Source organism: Oncorhynchus keta, chromosome 15, assembly GCF_023373465.1.
Source record: "Oncorhynchus keta strain PuntledgeMale-10-30-2019 chromosome 15, Oket_V2, whole genome shotgun sequence".
Taxonomy (NCBI): Eukaryota; Metazoa; Chordata; class Actinopteri; order Salmoniformes; family Salmonidae; genus Oncorhynchus; species Oncorhynchus keta.
The window spans coordinates 44,791,937-44,812,185 of NC_068435.1; the positions used below are offsets into that span (position 1 = coordinate 44,791,937).

A 20,249-nucleotide genomic window follows, 5' to 3' on the forward strand; every position below is an offset into this window, starting at 1 on the left:
ATGCCGCCCCAACTGGTAAAGGTGAGCCCCAACATGTAGGCTACATGCCGCCCCAACTGGTAAAGGTGAGCCCCAACATGTAGACTACATGCCGCCCCAACTGGTAAAACATGTAGGCTGAGCCCCAACATGTAGACTACCCCAACATGCTACATGCCGCCCCAACTGGTAAAGGTGAGCCCCAACATGTAGGCTACATGCCGCCCCAACTGGTAAAGGTGAGCCCCATGTACATGTAGCCCCAACATGTAGGCTACATGCCGCTGAGCCCCAACATGTAGGCTATGCCGCCCCAACTGGTAAAGGTGAGCCCCAACATGTACATGGCTACCCCATGTAGGCTACATGCCGCCCCAACTGGTAAAGGTGAGCCCCAACATGTGGCTAGCCCCCCAACTGGTGGTGAGCCCCAACATGTAGGCTACATGCCGCCCCAACTGGTAAAGGTGAGCCCCAACATGTAGGCTACATGCCGCCCCTGGTAAAGGTGAGCCCCAACTGGTAAAGGTGAGCCCCAACATGTAGGCTACATGCCTGGTAAAGGTGAGCCCCAACATGTACTGGCCCCAACTGGTAAAGGTGAGCCCCAACATGTAGGCTACATGCCGCCCCAACTGGTAAAGGTGAGCCCCAACATGTGGCTACATGCCCCCCCAACTGGTAAAGGTGAGCCCCAACATGTAGGCTACATGCCGCCCCTGGTACTGGTAAACATGGGCTGAGCCCCAACATGTAGGCTACATGCCCCAACATGTAGGCTACATGCCGCCCCAACTGGTAAAGGTGAGCCCCAACATGTAGGCTACATGCCGCCCCAACTGGTAAAGGTGAGCCCCAACATGTAGGCTACATGCCGCCCCAACTGGTAAAGGTGAGCCCCAACATGCCTACATGCCGCCCCAACTGGTAAAGGTGAGCCCCAACATGTAGGCTACATGCCGCCCCAACTGGTAAAGGTGAGCCCCAACATGTAGGCTAAAGGTGAGCCCCAACATGCCGCCCCAACTGGTAAAGGTGAGCCCCAACATGTAGGCTACATGCCGCCCCAACTGGTAAAGGTGAGCCCCAACATGTAGGCTACATGCCGCCCCAACTGGTAAAGGTGAGCCCCAACATGTAGGCTACATGCCGCCCCAACTGGTAAAGGCCCCAACATGCTACATGCCAACTGGTAAAGGTGAGCCCCAACATGTAGGCTGCCGCCCCAACTGGTAAAGGTGAGCCCCAACATGTAGGCTACATGCCGCTAACTGGTAAAGGTGAGCCCCAACATGTAGGCTACATGCCCCAACTGGTAAAGGTGAGCCCCAACATGTAGGCTACATGCCGCCCCAACTGGTAAGCCCCAACATGGTGAGCCCCCAACATGTAGGCTACATGCCGCCCCAACTGGTAAAGGTGAGCCCCAACATGTAGGCTACATGCCGCCCCAACTGGTAAAGGTGAGCCCCAACATGTAGGCTACATGCCGCCCCAACTGGTAAAGGTGAGCCCCAACATGTAGGCTACATGCCGCCCCAACTGGTAAGGCTAACATGGCTACATGCCGCCCCAACTGGTAAAGGTGAGCCCCAACATGTAGGCTACATGCCGCGCCAACTGGTAAAGGTGAGCCCCAACATGTAGGCTACATGCCGCCCCAACTGGTAAAGGTGAGCCCCAACATGTAGGCTACATGCCGCCCCAACTGGTAAAGGTGAGCCCCAACATGTAGGCTACATGCCGCCCCAACTGGTAAAGGTGAGCCCCAACATGTAGGCTACATGCCGCCCCAACTGGTAAAGGTGAGCCCCAACATGTAGGCTACATGCCGCCCCAACTGGTAAAGGTGAGCCCCAACATGTAGGCTACATGCCGCCCCAACTGGTAAAGGTGAGCCCCAACATGTAGGCTACATGCCGCGCCAACTGGTAAAGGTGAGCCCCAACATGTAGACTACATGCCGCCCCAACTGGTAAAGGTGAGCCCCAACATGTAGACTACATGCCGCGCCAACTCTAATCTATCAGTATACCTGAAAGTGTTCCTACCTGCGATCCCTCAACATTCAGGTTGTGAAACATTTCCTTGTATTTTGTATTTGGATCTCAGCCAAATGGTTTTCTTTAGAATGTTGTAATGGATGAAAAATGTCTATGTGTCGTCTAAATTCTAAAACGCAGTTGCAATACCCTTATGCACTACAGAGATTGTCACAAGCTTCTCACCTATTGTGTAGTGTGATACAGTGATAGTACACAAAGAATGGTGTGCCCTGAGCATGGTTGGGTGTGAGTTACAGGAAACTTACATAATACCAGGGCGCACACACACACACACACACACACAAAGTGAGGTGCTGCAGATCCTATCACCTCTCATTCTGATGCACCTAGATGATACAGTCTATGGCACTTTTTGCTCAGCTCCGAATGTACGCCTTATACCTCCAGCTTGACTATCTTTCCCCTCAAACTTGCATGTCATTATATACAGTCGAAGATCTGTTTAAATGTGAGTGAAATGCGAGCGAAATTGCTTCCATGGTGCAAACCAATTGGGGCCAAGCATTTACAGTGAAGCACGTTGTCATGAAACTAATGTTCTATTGGATGTAACTCTATCATTCAGCGGTGTCACATTTCCTTGTGGAGATCTCTTGCCGTGACCGGCCCAGTAACCCTAACCCCCTGTCCCAACACAATATCTCACAACGCTGAGGGAGGGCGTAACACTACACCTCGGCGCTCTGACGCCAAAAGAATACAGCCACAGCGATAGTACACTTGGCCATATAAACGTATACAGCTACCCAATCTGTCTGTCCCTGTTAGTAGGGGATGCTCTCAGGTTGACCTAATGTCTGTAGTAGTATCGGGTTGGTTTGTCAGAGGGTGGTTGAATTCCTTGCTGATACAGAATGGAGAGGTATCGACTATATGTTCATTACAAGCTTATAAATGTATGAATATCTCATGCTGTAGCTTATTCATCAGCCTGGCTAACACAGGGTTGTTTTGATATGGACTGTATGAAATGCATTTAACAATCCCTTCACCCCAAGGCACCTAGTAGGTCTCCGTAACGCTTCAATGATACAGTACATATTAAATAGAGTCCTTATGTACCTTGGGGTAAAGGCAGTCCTTGAGTTGGAGTGAAATAGGTTCAGGTATTAATTTTGGGTGCCAGTACTTATTGTTTATATTTAGGTGCAGAGGCTAAATACTTTTGCGCTAATATTCAATAAGAGGAACATGAGCTCAAGCAGTAGAACATTTGAGGTGTTGGTACTCAACTGAGCTCCTGCCCAAGTCAAGCACTGGGTAAAGGGATTGTTCATGCATTTCATTACAGTCCATATCAAAACACCTCAAGTCCAATTGTCCAATTGAGCTGACATATTCAGTGTTTACCATGAATCTAGTCTCCACTAACGCAGGAACATTGCCTTCTTGGGTTAGAGTCAGATCTGCGCCAGCCGACACCAGCACAGCAGTTGTTTTGACAGTGCCAGAGGTGGAACTGTAGTGGCCTGTAGTAGCTTATAGCCTACCTAAAGCGGACATTGCCCTTGACTGCACCGAGTCCCATTTCGGAGATATCCCAAGCAGCCGTGTTTACAAATTCAAACACTGGAAAGTGATATGTAATCTACACCTTGATTATGCTGAACGAAAAATCCACATTATTTAGATTTATAAACTGGGTGGTTTGAGCCAAACTGCTGATTAGCTGAAAGCTGTAGTATATCAGACCGTATACAATGGGTGACAAAACATTTATTTTTACTCTTCTAATTACGTTGGTAACCAGTTTATAATTAAACAATAAGGCCTAAGGAAGTGTGGTATATTAGCCATATACTGTACCACAAACCCCCGAAGAGCCTTATTGTGATTATAAACTGTTTACCAACGGAATTAGAAGAGTAAAAATACATGTTTTGTCATACCCATTGTGGTTCGAGCCCTGAATGCTGATTGGCTGAAAGTTGTGGTATGTCAGGCCATATACCATGGGTATGACAAAACATATATGACCAATATACCACGGCTAAGGGCTGTGTCCTAGCATTCTGCGTTGCGTTGTATGTAAGAACAGCTCTTAGCTGTGGTATATGGGCCATATACCACACCCCCTCAGGCCTTATTGCTTAAAGAGACTACACTTTCTCCCGGCTAACTTGACTGGGGCAGGTGTGATTTTGTGACAATGATTGCAAGAGCTACTCACCGATTTGACAGCTCCAATGCAGTTCCACCTCTGCTACGCAGTGCTATCGACGGTTAATCTGATCCGACCTTGGCATAAGCCAAGGCCTAAAATTGTCAATCAAGCTGTAACGCTGATCTTCCGCGATATGGATTGAATTGAGCCCCGATGTTTTTTCCCAGTCTATATTAGAGGAACATAAATGTCCTGTAAAGGAATTGGTGAGTGATGTAGGATGTCTGCATTGAGTTGAAATATATAGTCTATAATATATAGGAATATATAAGAAGATATAGGACATATCCATACATTGTATAGGAATATATATACAAATATATAGGCTATATCCATACATTGTATAGGAATATATATACAAATATATAGGCTATATCCATACATTGTCGCAAAGTGGGTCGCGGACCGTTAATGGTGGGTCGCGACGTGTCCGAGTAAATGTATAATTATTTCATGAATTACTGGAATTGACTTGGCCAAGTGCATCTGCGGTCTCTGCTCAGTTTGGCAGCTGCACGAGTGGGAGGGAGATATCCTCGTGCTTCACGGTTAACCGGATCTTTTTTATGCAGTTTTCTTGAAGATCACTCTGCGACACACACGATGCAGCGCTGTCGTTCAGCAGCAGGTGATGCTCTGTCTGCCACTGACTTGTCATGACCACTAGTCATCACTCACCGCTGTCATGAAATGGACTCATGCTAGCAACAAGTTTTGACTGAGCTCAAATGTCATGAAACGCATATAGAGCGATCTCTTTCATACCAACTTATAACGAGGAGCGCCCACAATGTGTTTTGTGAGGGGATGTGCTTAGTAATGAGTCTCTCATAATGAACAAATGATGGTAAACCCAGGGAGTTCTTTCAGAACCTCTGCAGAATGCTTCAGGAAACAGTGTTTCGACAGTTGAAGAGTACGTCAGCTAGATCAGCAGAAATAAGGTAGTATTAACTAACGCTCATAGTAGTAGATGTGAGTTTCTCTTTCAAACAATCCCCTGGCCTTGTACACAGCTAATAGTTAACAATCGCCTAAGCAAACTACCTACTGACAGTGCAACCCTAGTAGCAGTACAGATGAAGATGAACAACGATCAGGCCCACTGTACATCTTACTGTAGAAATTATTGTTGAAAACTAGTCTAGGTTTGAACTGTTGCAGTTAAAATACAATTGTTATTCTGAACTGGAAAAAACTGATTGAAGCAAGATGTTTTTCAGGTAAACACACTCACACAGGTCTGGGTTGCTCATCTACAGCAGGAAGCGGTCTCCTGCCTGACTGAGAAAGCAGTAGATGTTCTGATCCAGTTTGGCACCACATACCTACGCGAGAAAGGGTTCTCAACCCTGACATACTTAAAAAACAAGTACAGAAACAGTTTCAAGGCTGAGCATAACCTCAGTGTGGTACTGTCAAAAACAGAGCCCAGAATAGACATGCTCTCATTAGGACTGTGTGTTTTCTGGTCTACATCTGTGTGATGTGATCAATCCGTTTATTACAGTTCAGAATGAAAATGATGTATTGTGTTTTAACAGCAAAGGTTCCAACGTAGAAAGATATGCAAGAGTGTTTTTAATGGGGGAAAATAAACATTAATATATATTTATATGGATATTTAATTTCATTGTTTTTTGTTTTTGTCTATGCTGCATTTGTTTTAGGCATAAGGGCAATGAAATGTACCGATATTTATAGAGAGTTGCATATTTTCCTAAGCTTGGGTCCCAGGAAAACAGAATTTCTAATTTGGGTCCCAGGCTGAACAAGTTTAAGAACCACTGCAAATTGAGCATTATTTATTATCATGGCCAGACAGATACAAATTTGGCTGAATTTCCTCAAACTCAAAAATGTCTTTGCCATGATGATAAAGTGGTTTTCAGGAAAAACATGTATCCACCTCTTTCAAACATCAAACAAGAATGCGATACTACACCAGCCAATTTTTAAGAATCTGCATTGTAACTAGAAAAAGCTCAAACCAAGTTTACACATCCACTGGGTCAAACAGCTGTGTGTCAGAGTGTGTGAGAGTGTGTGTAGTGTACGTGACATGTGTGTACATGTGTTTGCATTTTGAGTCATGCATTATGTGTATGATTTCCCCAGCACTAACCTGTGGGTGGGAAAGGATTGTTACAACACCTGTAGCAGCAGTTTCCACAAGCAGCAGAGGTGTGTGCAAGTGGCACCGGCAGCATGCTCGGGCCTCCAAAGTTGATTGGTTAAGCTTGAATGGTATTCCCGCCCCCAGAAATTGATAGATGAAGCCAACAATAAGCTTGAAGAGGATAGGCTGGTAACAGAAGAAGGCTGTCTCTGCCTCTAGCCATCTATCAGCTGCTGCTCTCTGTGGGCTAAAGTCAGGTAGGAAACTAGAGAGACAGGCTGGGCATATACTGCAGCACATTGGTGGCGAAGTGTGTGTGAGAGAGTCGCTTTACATCGACACAGTCAGTGAAGTACAGAAGGGTGGAGTGGAGAGGAGCTCAGTGGGATTGTTAGTGTGCGTGGAGGAGTGTGAGAGACATTTAACCACTCCAGACCATGAACATGAAGCACCGGAGGTTCTCCCTTGACAGCTCAGTGTGAGTATCAACCAATCAAACTTTTTGAAATAAGTGATTTATTATTATGCATTGTTTCTGTGCAGTTATTGACAGGCTCAGTTAAACTCCAGCTGTAGAGACCGTCTCCAATGTTTATATTTACATTAGGAAGTTGGAATGTCCCTTAACATAATCTTATTGGATTTTCTAATAGGATATTACAGTATTGAATACTCTACAGTCCTCAAACATACAATTAGTACATACCACAGATTAGAACACACCCATATGGGGTTTGGGCCATTCCGCTTGTATTTATAGCTGTTTCACAAGTGGGTTAGTCTGAATGGAGGATTCACCTGAGTGGAGAAAAAGAAAGTGAAAGAGGAAGAGAGGGAAGGAAGGGAACTTGTTTGTTGCTATAATTTGGACTCAGGGGTGGACGTAACATAGTAAACGAAAAGCCAGGACACTCAAATTAGTATGATATGTTTCATTTTGGTATATAACGTATACATTTTTGGATGTCCATCATCCATTTTGTATGATATGTTACAAATTACAATTTGTATGATACGTTTGTTATGATTTTCAATTTGTTTAATATGTTACGAATTTGTGTGTATGATTTCCCCAGCACTAACCTGTGGGTGGGAGTAGGATTATTACAACACCTGTAGCAGCAGTTTCCACAAGCAGCAGAGGTGTGTGCAAGTGGCACCGGCAGCATGCTCGGGCCTCCAAAGTTGATTGGTTAAGCTTGAATGGTATTCCCGCCCCCAGAAATTGATATGTTAAAAGAATCCCAATTTGTTGTGGCTAACATTAGCTAGGTGGCTCACACTAACGTTAGCTAGGTGGCTAATGTTAGCTAGACTAGGAGTTAAGGCTAGGGTTAGGGTCGGGTGTTATCTTAAAGGGTTAGGGTTAGGGGAATGGTTAGCTAACATGCTTAGTTGCAAAGTTGCTTATTTGCTAAAATGCTCAAGTTGTTCGTGATGAGATTCAAACAAGCAACCTTTGGGTTGCTCGACGTTTGCGTTATATGCCAACCCATCCACTCCGTCCAACCATCCTCCTTTCATTTTTGACTTAATAAATCCCTTTCCTGCAGTCAAATAACCTAGTGCCCTCCTGGGTGGAATGTTATTAATATTTGTAATAAATATTATTTCAAAAACCTGCTGAAAATCTGAAGTTTTTATGTCAAACGGTTTTCTGTGATGTATATAAAGTGTAATATTGGGATGCAAACTCATAATATAATACCTTTGAAATCTATAACTGACATGGTACAGGTGACTTACTTTTTAAAAGTCCATAAACATGTGTGTGAGATGTGTACTTTTGTTTCAAAGTAGATTTGTCTAAGACTAAGAAGACCAAGAAACACTCTGTGTGACCCTGATTTAGCCCACTGCAGTAAAATTAAGGAACCTTCTTATATAACCATACCAAATGTAACATATTCAAATTTCAATGTCCTGGATTTTCGTTTACTATGTTACATCTGGTCTATGAGACCGGGCTGTTTTGTTTACATTCCACCAAAATGCATTGCAGTCATATTTTTCAGGGCCCTTGTCTTTATTTATTTGTAATTTTATAAGATTAGGTGAAAATAAACATTTTTCTTTTGTCATTTATGAGATACAAACAGGTTGTTTTGCATTATATCTGATTGCTTTGTTTGTTGTAGTTTTAATATAATCTTTATTTTGTATATATATATTTTGTATGTAAGCATATATTCTCAATCAATAATTCATCAAATTGTTTTTTTCGGTAGTGGATATGTATATTCTCAAGGCTTTTTTTCGTAAAGATTGTTTTGGGGACTCTTTAATTCTGTGATGATTTAGGGCATTTTATTTGCACATTCACATTGAAGTTTGACTTTTTGAGCTGTAAATGTAGCTTTTGTTTGCTATCAGGCCTAAATTGTCTGTAAGGAGTGGCACGATAATTAATTAAGTGATGAAACAGGATTAACAAAGATTAACAAAGATACATGTATATTCAATTTCCATTGTTTTGCCTCAGGTGGGGGAACTTAAACATCGTATAACACACACTTTTGCATGTGACATGTTTTGACCATTTAAAATGCAAATAATAGCAAATCTTCCTTTGACCTGGATGCCACATATGTTTTAGACAACTAATTTAACTGTTAAGGTGTTGTTGACCATCTTATCAACTACGAGCTGGAACTGCTCTGCCAACCGTTGAACTCTTCTTTATGGTTATCTGATGGTATCAAGTAGATGATGTGAATGCAAATAACGGGTGGCAGGCAGCCTATTGGTTAAGAGCATTGGGCCAGTAATCACAATGTTGCTGGTTGGAATGCCCGAGTCAACTCGGTGAACAATCTGCCAGTGCCCTTGAGCAAGGCACTTAACTCTAATTGCTTCTGTATTAATTCATTGTTGGAGCAACTTTCACCAGAAGACAAAACTATACCCATGTGTAGGTGAATTTAAATTCAAACCACAACTTTATGTTAATTACAAAGTAAGACCTATACTGAAGGTAAATATGCAAATAGCTAAGTATGACCTCTAAACAGAAAGTGTTTACAGACCCAGGTGGCGACACTCTATGACCGTTTAGTGTCCTGTTCCTCCAGGTCGCTGGAGGATGGTGATGGAGGTCATCTGCTGGACCAGAGGAGAGGCAGCCGCAGTAGGCCAAAGAAGAGTGGAGAGAGGAGGAAAAGCCACAGTCTAGAGGAGGCACAGCTAGAAACACAGGGGCTGGGATGCAGCCTGAACCGGAGCAACTCACTCAGGTCAGAGGTTACTTATGAAAGCAAGTACAATGACTAGAACAGGGCGTGGACTGGGGGAAGCGAAGCCCTCGAAGTCCATATGTGCGTGTGTAATCGTGACCTCCCTATCCACAGGTCACAGACCATAGAGGAGGAGAGCTTCCATCGGCCTGATGGCGTCATTGTCACCAAAAATGTAAGCACATTTAAATGTAGAGCACAACACCCTGCAGGTACTATTGCACCTTCTCCACTACATGTTTGGGTTCTTGGGTCTGGCTCAGAAATATGTCCTGATTGAATGATTGATACATTCATGAATTGGTTGATTGATTCATTCCATCATTTCCTCTCTCTCTTGTAGAGCTTTGTGAAATACAACAAAGCCTTTCACAAACTCTTCGAAGACGTTCCTGCAGAGGAGAAACTAACTCATGGTGAGTTGATACAAGTACATGGGGAGTGTGTAACTTGTTTATGATTTTGTCGTTGTCCATTGAGTGTTTGTCTGGGCTGCGTGTGGATTCATGGCTTTGCATGTTTGCTTATGGAGTCGACATAATAATGAATGCATTGGGACATTCAATATAATTCATTCCACAACCTGTGCATTGTGCTCCTTGCTAACAACTAATTACATCAAAATACTTGTTCACTCACTTTGCACAATATTTTAACATGTGCCCTCAGCTGCTTAGGACGGCATACAGGACATCACACTGTATTCTGGGAAAAGGGACGTTTCATTCAGAAACTCTCTGTTGTCTCTCTCATTTGGCACTGTTCTCTGCTTGTGTTTTCAGCGTTCACCTGTGCCCTGCAGAAGGAAGTGTTGTATCATGGGAAGCTATTTGTGTCTGTCAACTATGTGTGTTTCTACTCCTCCGTACTCCTCAAAGACACCAAGGTAAGATGCTCAAATATAGTAGAGTAGAGTGCATAACGCCAAGTTCGCCAACATACAGTGCTCTCCATAATTATTGGGACAGTGAATCATTTTTTCTTCTTTTGGCTCTATACTCTATACTCTATATTCTATACTCCAAACAATGACTATGTGGTTAAAGTGCAGACTTTCAGCTTTAATTTGAGGGAATTTTCATCCATATCGGGTTAGCCGTTTAGAAATTACAGCACTTTTGGTACATACATAGTCCCTCCATTTTAAGGGAACAACAGTATCAGGACAAATTCACTTATATGTGTTTTAAAGTAGTAAAAAGTGAAGTATTCGGTCCCGTATGCATAGTACACAATGACATCATCAAGCGTGTGACTCTACAAATTTCTTGATGAATGAGAAAGTTACAGGCCCACAAATATCATACCCCCTTCCAAAAAAATGCTAACTTCCCTTATTTTAATGGTGAGAGGTTAGATGTATGTTAGGGGTATGTTATTTTGGCATCTGTAACTTTTTTTCACAATTTAATTCAGGATTATTGGTAATCAATGCAGTTATTTTGAAGTGTTTAGAAACATATTATATTCTTATTTACAATAAAAGTGACTCCAAAATGACACAATACATTATTTACCATTCATTTCTATTGGGCACAGAATTATCTGAAACACAATTAAAACAAATATGGATGAGAATACCCTAAAATGAAAAGTGACAGTCTGCACTTTACCGTCATAGTCATTGTTTGTCTCAAATCCAGACTTTTGGAATATAGAGCCAACAGAAGAAAAAATGCATCACTGTTACAATAATTAGGAGAGCACTGTAAGTAGAAGTAGATGTACAGTTGTGGTCTGTGTTATGTGTGACGTTGATGTGGTACCTGTTTCGTTCTGTGTTGTGTGAAGTTGTTGTGGTACCTGTTTCTTTCTGTGTTGTGTGAAGTTGTTGTGGTACCTGTTTCTTTCTGTGTTATGTGTGAAGTTGATGTGGTACCTGTTTCTTTCTGTGTTGTGTGTGAAGTTGTTGTGGTACTTGTTTCTTTCTGTGTTGTGTGAAGTTGTTGTGGTACCTGTTTCTTTCTGTGTTGTGTGTGAAGTTGTTGTGGTACCTGTTTCTTTCTGTGTTGTGTGAAGTTGTTGTGGTACCTGTTTCTTTCTGTGTTGTGTGTGAAGTTGTTGTGGTACTTGTTTCTTTCTGTGTTGTGTGAAGTTGTTGTGGTACCTGTTTCGTTCTGTGTTGTGTGAAGTTGTTGTGGTACCTGTTTCGTTCTGTGTTGTGTGAAGTTGTTGTGGTACCTGTTTCTTTCTGTGTTATGTGTGAAGTTGATGTTGTACCTGTTTCTTTCTGTGTTGCGTGTGAAGTTGTTGTGGTACCTGTTTCTTTCTGTGTTGTGTGTGAAGTTGATGTTGTACCTGTTTCTTTCTGTGTTGTGTGTGAAGTTGATGTGGTACCTGTTTCTTTCTGTGTTGTGTGAAGTTGATGTTGTACCTGTTTCTTTCTGTGTTGTGTGAAGTTGATGTGGTACCTGTTTCGTTCTGTGTTGTGTGAAGTTGATGTTGTACCTGTTTCTTTCTGTGTTGTGTGAAGTTGATGTTGTACCTGTTTCTTTCTGTGTTGTGTGAAGTTGATGTTGTACCTGTTTCGTTCTGTGTTATGTGTGAAGTTGATGTTGTACCTGTTTCTTGTTGTAGGTGGTGGTTCACGTGTCCAGCATTAAGGAAGTGAAAAAGCAGAACTCAGCCTTGTCTATGCTCTCCATCCACACTACAGATGGAGACAAGGTCGGAAAAAAAACCACAGTGGCCCTGATAGTCTTTGTTTGAGTGCATGCGACTTTGCATGTTGGTTGTTGTGTAGTCCCTTATGCATCTGTTTTGTCTATGTTTTCAGTATTTGTTTGTGTCTTTGCGGAACCGGCAAGTGTGTTACAAAATCCTGCAGACTGTGTGTACACAAGCACAGGTATACCCACATGATCTCTGACCTATCTCTCTCTTGCTCTCTCTTCCTCTTGCTATATAACTATCTCCCGTCTTTCTCTCCCCCGTCTTATTTACCCCATTTCTATCTCCTTATCTATAATCTGCAATTATCCTCTCCTTTCCTTGTTCTCTGTTTTCACCAAAGATGAATACTCTTTAACACACTGCATTGTGTGTCAGACTGTGTTCACACGGCAGCAGGGGGAGAATGGTAGCAGCAGTTCCCACGTCTCGCCAGGAGAGAACGGTGTTGACGACGTGAATCGGGACATAGACACGGTAAGACCCCATCAAGTCCCACCGTGTACTGCCCATTTCTACTTTGACTGGGGATGACAAATGTCTGTCCTTTGTTGACACACCTACCTCTGGTTCCTCGTGGTTGATCTGCGCTGTGCACTTTTAGTGACGTCAAAGAATTCACTTTCACTTTCCAGAACTCACTTTCAATATGATTTTGTGTGGAATGAAGTAAGACACCACTAAGATAAATCATGGGCTTGTCATGATCAGACACACAAGCATACTTTCCTTTTCATTTGAACCCTTCCCTGCCCACAGATATCTAGCCACTCTAGCCTGGAGGACAGTATGGAGCAGAGCCTTCCTATAGAGACTGTCTACTCTAACCTGCCCAGCAGAGGTTAGAAAGACTGTATTCGGATGTTTCCGCAAGAGACAGGAGAAAGAAAGGAGGGGAAATAGGAATAACAGAGGACATAAAAGAGAATATTATGTTACGTTGTAATAGAACAATGATTAATAAATGCATGTTCACCTTCCTCAGGGAGGGACAGCTCCACTCCTAGAAGCAGCATCAGCAAAGACCAGGACGATCAGTTCACATTCACAGAGGAGGAAGACTCGGGTAGTTTAAACACACACTGAAGCACACGCAGACACACTGACAGCCACAACCACACACACGTGCACATATACCACACACACACTGAAATGTTGTTTGAATAATCAGTCAAATCAATCAAATGTGTTTATAACGCCCTTCTTACATCAGCTGATGTCACAAAAGTGTCACAAAGTGCTGTACAGAAACCCAGCCGAAAAACCCCAAACAGCAAGTAATCCATTGAATCCATTTTCTCTTCTCTGGATCAGCTAACTCATGTTTTTGGAGAGTCACTGAAAGGATTAAATCTCTCCTCCTCATCAGAGAGATGAGCAACCTCAACGTCCTCCTCTCCATCTATCTGTTTCTGTGAGTACCATCTACCTCTCTGCCTTTCTCTCCGCCGCCTCTCTACCTCTCTAGCCTCTCAATGTCTAGACCTAGATGCTGAAGCCCTTCCCTCACCTCTTGTCTTATCCACACACTGCCACCAGGGCTGATGGGCGGCCAGCTCTAGGAAGAGTCTCGGTGGTTCTAAACTTCTTCTGTTGAAGAATAATGGAGGCCAACGTGTTCTTGGGGACTTTCAATTCTACAGAAATGTTTTGGTGCCCTTTCCCAGATTTGTGCAACGACACAATCCTGTCTCTGAGCTCTACGGACAATTTCTTCGACCTCGTGGTTGTTGCTCTGACATGCATTGTCAACTGTGGGACCTTGTATAGACAGGAGTGTGCCTTTCAAAATCATGTCCAATCAATTGAATGAACCTCAGGTGGACTCCAATCAAGTTGTAGAAACATCTCAAGGATGATCAATGGAAACAGGATGCACCTCAGCTCAATTTCTCATAGCAAAGGGTCTGAATACTTATGTAAATAGGGTGTTTCTGTTTTTTTTTTTTTTTTTTTTTTTCAAAACTTTCTAAAAACCTGTTTTTGCTTTGTCATTATGGGGTATTGTGTGTCGATTGAGAAGAAATGGTTTAATTTAATCAATTTTAGAATAAGGCTGTAAAAACAAAATGTGGGAAAGGGGAAGGGGTCTGAATACTTTCCGAATGCTCTGTACAGCCTCGTTATTGTTATTGTGTCATTCTTTTGTTTTACTTTAGTTGAATTAGTAAATATTTTGTTAGTTCTTAATTTTCTTAAAACTGCATTGTCGGCTAAGGGCTTGTAAGTAAGCTTTTCACGTTAAAGGTGTTATATTCGGCACGTGACAAATACAGTTTTATTTTATTTTATTCAATTTATCTCGCGCTCTCATGAGTGTTTTGTTCTGATCTTGTCCATTTTCAGACGTGCGTCTACACATGATTTTCAAATGTCTCTTATCTATCCATGGTGTACACGCATTGTGACCAGATTTCCTGGTCCCTTTGGCTATATAATCACCTTTTCAAGGAAATGCAGGTGTCTGCCTAACAGTCTGTCTGCTTAGGTATGTTGTCTTTCTGGTTTGGTTTGGAGTCATCTGATGTTTATATGAGGTCTGGAGAGATGGTTTGATAAGGTACCTTCAGAATGTATTCACACCCCTTAACACTTTCCACATTTTCTTGTGTTTCAGCCTGAATTTACAATGGATTCAATTGCAATACCCCATAATGTCAAAGTGGAATTATGTTTTTTCACATTTTTTACTAATTAATACAAAAATGAAAGCTGAAATGTCTTCAGTCAATAAGTAGTCAACCCCTTTGTTATGACAAGCCTAAATAAGTTCAGGAGTAACAATGTGCTCACCAAGTCACATAATATGTTGCATGGACTCACTCTGTGTGCAATAACATGATTTATGAGTGACTACCTCATCTCTGTACCCCACACATACAATCATCTGTAAGGTTCCTGAGGTCGAGCAGTGAATTTCAAACACAGATTCAACCACAAAGACCAGCTTTTCCAATGCAACGCAAATAAGGCCACCTATTGGTAAGTGGGTAAAAAAGCAGACATTCAATATCCCTTTGAGCAAGGTGAAGTTATTACACTGAACAAAAATATAAACACAACATGTAAAGTGTTGGTCCCCTGTTTCATGAGCTGAAATACATTTTCCATATGCTCAAAAACTTATTTCTCTAAAATGTTGTGCACAATTTAATTTACATCCATGTTAGTGAGCATTTGTCCTTCGCGAAGTTAATCCATCCAACTGACAAGTGTGGCATATCAAGAAGCTGATTTAAATAGCATGATCATTACACAGGTGCACCTTGTGCTGGGGACAATAAAAGGCCACTCTAAAATTTGCATTTTTGTCACACAACACAACGCCACCGATGTCTCAAGTTGAGGGAGCATGCAATTGGCCTGCTGACTGCAGGAATGTCCACCAGAGCTGTTTCCAGATAATTTAATGTCAATTTCTCTACCATAAGCCGCCTCCAACGTCGTTTTAGAGAATTTGGCAGTACGTCCAACCAGCCCCACAACTGCAGACCACGTATATGGCGTCATGTGGCGAGCGGTTGTCAACAGAGTGCCCCATGGTGGCGGTGGGGTTATGGTGTGGTGCCTAATGCATTTATTTCAATTGACTGATTTCCTCACATGAATTATAACTCAGTCAAATTAATGAAATTGTTGCGTGTTACATTGATATTTTTGCTCAGTTTAATTACACCTTGGATGGTGTATCAGTAAACCCAGTCAAAGATACAGGTGTCCCCTAATCTATGGATTCCACGTGAGTGGGAATATAGATATGCATCTGTTGGTCACAGACACCTTAAAAAAACATGCACCTCACAATGGGCCTCAGGATTTGGTCACAGTATTTTTGCGCATTCAAATTGCTATCGATAAAATGCAATTGTGTTCGTTGTCTGTAGCTTATGCCTTCCTAACTTGCCGGAGAGGAAGGAAACCATTCAGGAATTTCACCAGGAGGCCAATGCTAACTTTGAAACAGTTACAGAGTTTAATGGCTGTGATAGGAGAAAAATGAGGATGATCAACAACATTGTAGTTACTCCACAATACTAACCTAAATGGAAAACTGTACAGTGTAAAAAATATTACAAAACGTGCATCCTGTTTGCAACAAGGCACTAAAGTAATACTGCAAAAAAATGTGGCAAAGCAATTAACTTTTAGTCCTGAATACAAAGTGTTATGTTTGGGGCAAATCCAATACAACACATTACTGAGTACCACTCTCCATATTTTCAGAAACAGAATTGAGCTAAGGCAAAATCCTAAAGGAAAACCTGAATCAGACTACTTTCCAACAGACACTGGGAGATGAATTCCTCTTTGAGCTCCCGAGTGGCGCAGCAGTCTTAAGGCACTGCATCTCAGTTCTAGACGCGTCACTACAGACCCTGGTTTGATCCTGGGCTGTATCACAACCGATCATGATCGGGAATCCCATAGGTTGGCGCACAATTGGCCCAGCGTCATCTGGGTTAGGGTAAGCCTTCATTGTAAATAAGAATTTGTTCTTAACTAACTTGCTCAATTAAATATAGGTTAAATAAAAAATGTAAAAGACAAGGACAAATCTAAACTGGAGTTGCTTACCAAGAAGACAGTGAATGTTCCTGAGTGGCTGAGTTACTGTTTTGAATTAAATCTACCTGAAAATCTATGGCAAGGCCTGAAAATGGTTGTCTAGCAATGGTCAACAACCAATTTGACAGAGCTTAAAAGAATACTGGGCAAATGTTGCACAATCCAGGTGTGGAAAGCTCTTAGAGACCATCCCAGAAAGACTCTCAGCTGTAATTGCTGCCAAATGTGCTTCTACAAAATATTGACTCAGGGGTGTGAATACTTATGTAAATTAGATATTTCTCTATTATATTTTCAATAAATTTGCTAACATTTCTAAAAACATGTTTTTACTTTGTCATTATGGGGTATTGTGTGTAGATGGGAGAGAAAAACAGATATTTAATCCATTTTGAATTCAGGCTGTAACACAACAAGATGTGGAATAAGTCAAGAGGTATGAATAGGAAGGCATTGTAGATGGATCTTGTTTTCGAAGCACAATATGTTCTCCAGATGGTCATACTACATGTACTGTGAGCTTCTTTCACACTGCATGTACTGTGAGCTTCTTTCATACTGCATGTACTGTGAGCTTCTTTCACACTGCATGTACTGTGATCTTCTTTCATACTGCATGTACTGTGATGATCTTGATCTTTCATACTGCATGTACTGCATGTACTATGATCTTCTTTCACACTGCATGTACTGTGATCTTCTAATGCATGTACATACTGTACTGTGATGTACTGTGATCTTCTTTCACACTGCATGTACTGTGAACTTCTTTCATAATGCATGTACTGTGATCTTCTTTCATACTGCATGTACTGTGAACTTCTTTCATAATGCATGTACTGTGATCTTCTTTCATAATGCATGTACTGTGATCTTCTTTCATACTGCATGTACTGTGAACTTCTTTCATAATGCATGTACTGTGATCTTCTTTCATACTGCATGTACTGTGAACTTCTTTCATAATGCATGTACTGTGATCTTCTTTCACACTGCATGTACTGTGAACTTCTTTCATAATGCATGTACTGTGATCTTCTTTCATACTGCATGTACTGTGATCTTCTTTCACACTGCATGTACTGTGAACTTCTTTCATACTGCATGTACTGTGATCTTCTTTCACACTGCATGTACTGTGAGCTTCTTTCATAATGCATGTACTGTGAGCTTCTTTCATACTGCATGTACTGTGATCTTCTTTCATACTGCATGTACTGTGAGCTTCTTTCATAATGCATGTACTGTGAGCTTCTTTCATAATGCATGTACTGTGAGCTTCTTTCATAATGCATGTACTGTGAACTTCTTTCATAATGCATGTACTGTGAGCTTCTTTCATAATGCATGTACTGTGAACTTCTTTCATAATGCATGTACTGTGAGCTTCTTTCATAATGCATGTACTGTGAACTTCTTTCATAATGCATGTACTGTGAACTTCTTTCATAATGCATGTACTGTGAACTTCTTTCATAATGCATGTACTGTGAACTTCTTTCATAATGCATGTACTGTGAACTTCTTTCATAATGCATGTACTGTGATCTTCTTTCATACTGCATGTACTATGATCTTATTTCACACTGCATGTACTGTGAACTTCTTTCATAATGCATGTACTGTGAACTTCTTTCATAATGCATGTACTGTGAACTTCTTTCATAATGCATGTACTGTGAACTTCTTTCATAATGCATGTACTGTGAACTTCTTTCATACTGCATGTACTTTGAGCTTCTTTCACACTGCATGTACTATGATCTTCTTTCACACTGCATGTACTGTGAACTTCTTTCATACTGCATGTACTGTGAACTTCTTTCATACTGTATGTACTGTGAACTTCATTCATACAATATAAACTGTGAACTTATTTCATACTGTATGTACTGTGAACAAAATAATGGGCTCTCCCATTAGAATATGGTTCCTCTCACGATTTCTTCTTCTTTTTATTTTATCCAACCTCCAAGTCCTTATAGTAGATAGGTTTTCCTTGCAACTGTCTCCTTTGGTTTCTCTTTCATTAGTTGCCTGTGAACTGTGGAGGATACATGTAATTGCGTGTTTGTGCTCTGACAATACTTTCTATTTGCCCCTCAGGGGATGAATAAATTCATATTGAATTACACCTAATGATGATAGATTTATATAGACTGTGTTATATTTTGTATCACACTGTAGAGAGATTACCTTTCATGTGCGATAAAACAGTATTCAACAGTATAAACAATAAAGATTAAGGAGGGAACACTTCCTTAGTTACTTTTCCGTATGTGTACAGTACATAAGCTTGTGTGTGTGTGTGTGTGTGTGTGTGTGTGTGTGTGTGTGTGTGTGTGTGTGTGTGTGTGTGTGTGTGTGTGTGTGTGTGTGTGTGTGTGTGTGTGTGTGTGTGTGTGTGTGTGTGTGTGTGTGTGTGTGTGTGTGTGTGTATAGGGTGGTGCTTCTACTGTTGTCATCAGGGTACATCGGCCTGCGGATCCTAGCACTGGAGGAGCAGCTGAGTTCCCTAGGGGCCCTGCCTGAGTTCTCCATACACCAGAGAGTGAGCAAACACGCACACCCCGCGGGGTAGTTTTCCACAGATTACTGTTCCCCGTTGTGATACTATCAAGCACCTTAAAAGAACTCCAAACTTCTACATGAAAAAAGGAAGTCACTTCTCAAATGAAAAACCATTAAACTATTTATGGTGAAGCATGCAGGCATGAGGATAAGGCAAGCTAGCTCAAACCGGTTGTGTAGACAGAGCGTTCTCAGACATCAGCAGCTACAGTACACTAGCAGCAGCAATCGCAGAAGGTTAGAAGATAAACGGCCCTGGAGGAATGTCACTTGTTTTTCCAGAAGTCACTCCACTATTATTATCCATAACCCTAACTACAGGAACACCCCTTGTGGGAATTTGAATCTTCACTTTACTAATATGTGTCCTCTCACTGCTCCTTCCTCATTCACAGATACAGGTACAAGGAAACGTAGTCTGCAGAGACACACAGCAGGAAGAATAAAGAGCAAGACTGTTTGTCCAAAGCCACAGGACAACAAACTACGCAGATCCACTTACTGTATAAAGGGTCTCAATTTCACGTCGTCTTGTGACTCGCGCGATGGACCATTGTTAAAATATTCAGTATTTATTTGTGGATCCTCCCGATCTGTTGAGGAGACAGATCACTTAGAATCTACGACTCTAGCGCCCCGTGGTGGTGGTTTCTCAGAAATATGGAAAATGTTGACTTCATACAAAGCAACATACCTTTTTATCTTTTTCTTGGTAGCCTATATTTAGTAGAATTTGATTTCAGGCCGTCGCAGTCCACTCCTAAAATAAATTGTCTTCCTGTTCTATTTGTTTGTATCAGCTCAACTGGTTATGCCTGTTTTATTGTCTTGCTGTAAATTGTGTTATTTTTTAAAGTAATTAAAGTTAGCAATTACTCTCA

General features: G+C 41.7%; 1 protein-coding gene and 1 long non-coding RNA gene across 4 annotated transcripts; one reads left to right on the forward strand and one right to left on the reverse strand.

Annotated features, from left to right (window-relative positions):
* The first annotated feature begins 6,555 nt into the window (after positions 1-6,555).
* Positions 6,556-20,249, forward strand: LOC118395041 (GRAM domain-containing protein 2A-like). Of its 3 annotated transcripts, XM_035788818.2 has the most exons (13): positions 6,557-6,806; positions 9,400-9,561; positions 9,676-9,736; positions 9,905-9,977; positions 10,344-10,447; positions 12,139-12,228; positions 12,338-12,409; positions 12,610-12,708; positions 12,991-13,072; positions 13,217-13,297; positions 13,546-13,645; positions 19,240-19,348; positions 19,764-20,249. In XM_035788818.2, the coding sequence occupies exons 1-13, from the start codon at positions 6,766-6,768 to the stop codon at positions 19,812-19,814; spliced, it is 1,125 nt and encodes a 374-aa protein (XP_035644711.2). In that variant the 5' UTR covers positions 6,557-6,765; the 3' UTR covers positions 19,815-20,249. The 3 variants fall into 3 exon arrangements, with proteins under 3 accessions (XP_035644712.1, XP_035644711.2, XP_052320205.1); XM_035788819.2 differs by lacking the exons at positions 19,240-19,348; positions 19,764-20,249 and adding an exon at positions 15,126-17,425 and having other exon boundaries at positions 6,556-6,806; XM_052464245.1 differs by lacking the exons at positions 19,240-19,348; positions 19,764-20,249 and adding an exon at positions 13,771-14,949.
* On the reverse strand, positions 11,429-12,081 carry LOC127907685 (uncharacterized). The gene is made up of 3 exons (XR_008065447.1): positions 12,010-12,081; positions 11,782-11,859; positions 11,429-11,555 (listed from the first exon to the last, which is right to left on the reverse strand). It is a non-coding gene; the product is annotated as an uncharacterized LOC127907685 (long non-coding RNA).

Excerpts from the sequence above, each read along its gene's own strand:
- LOC118395041 (XM_035788818.2), top strand. The coding sequence starts at position 6,766 with ATGAACATGAAGCACCGGAGGTTCTCCCTTGACAGCTCAGT. Across the intron at positions 9,737-9,904 it reads GCGTCATTGTCACCAAAAAT|AGCTTTGTGAAATACAACAA; the intron begins GTAAGCACATTT and ends TCTCTCTTGTAG. Across the intron at positions 12,229-12,337 it reads ACACTACAGATGGAGACAAG|TATTTGTTTGTGTCTTTGCG; the intron begins GTCGGAAAAAAA and ends CTATGTTTTCAG.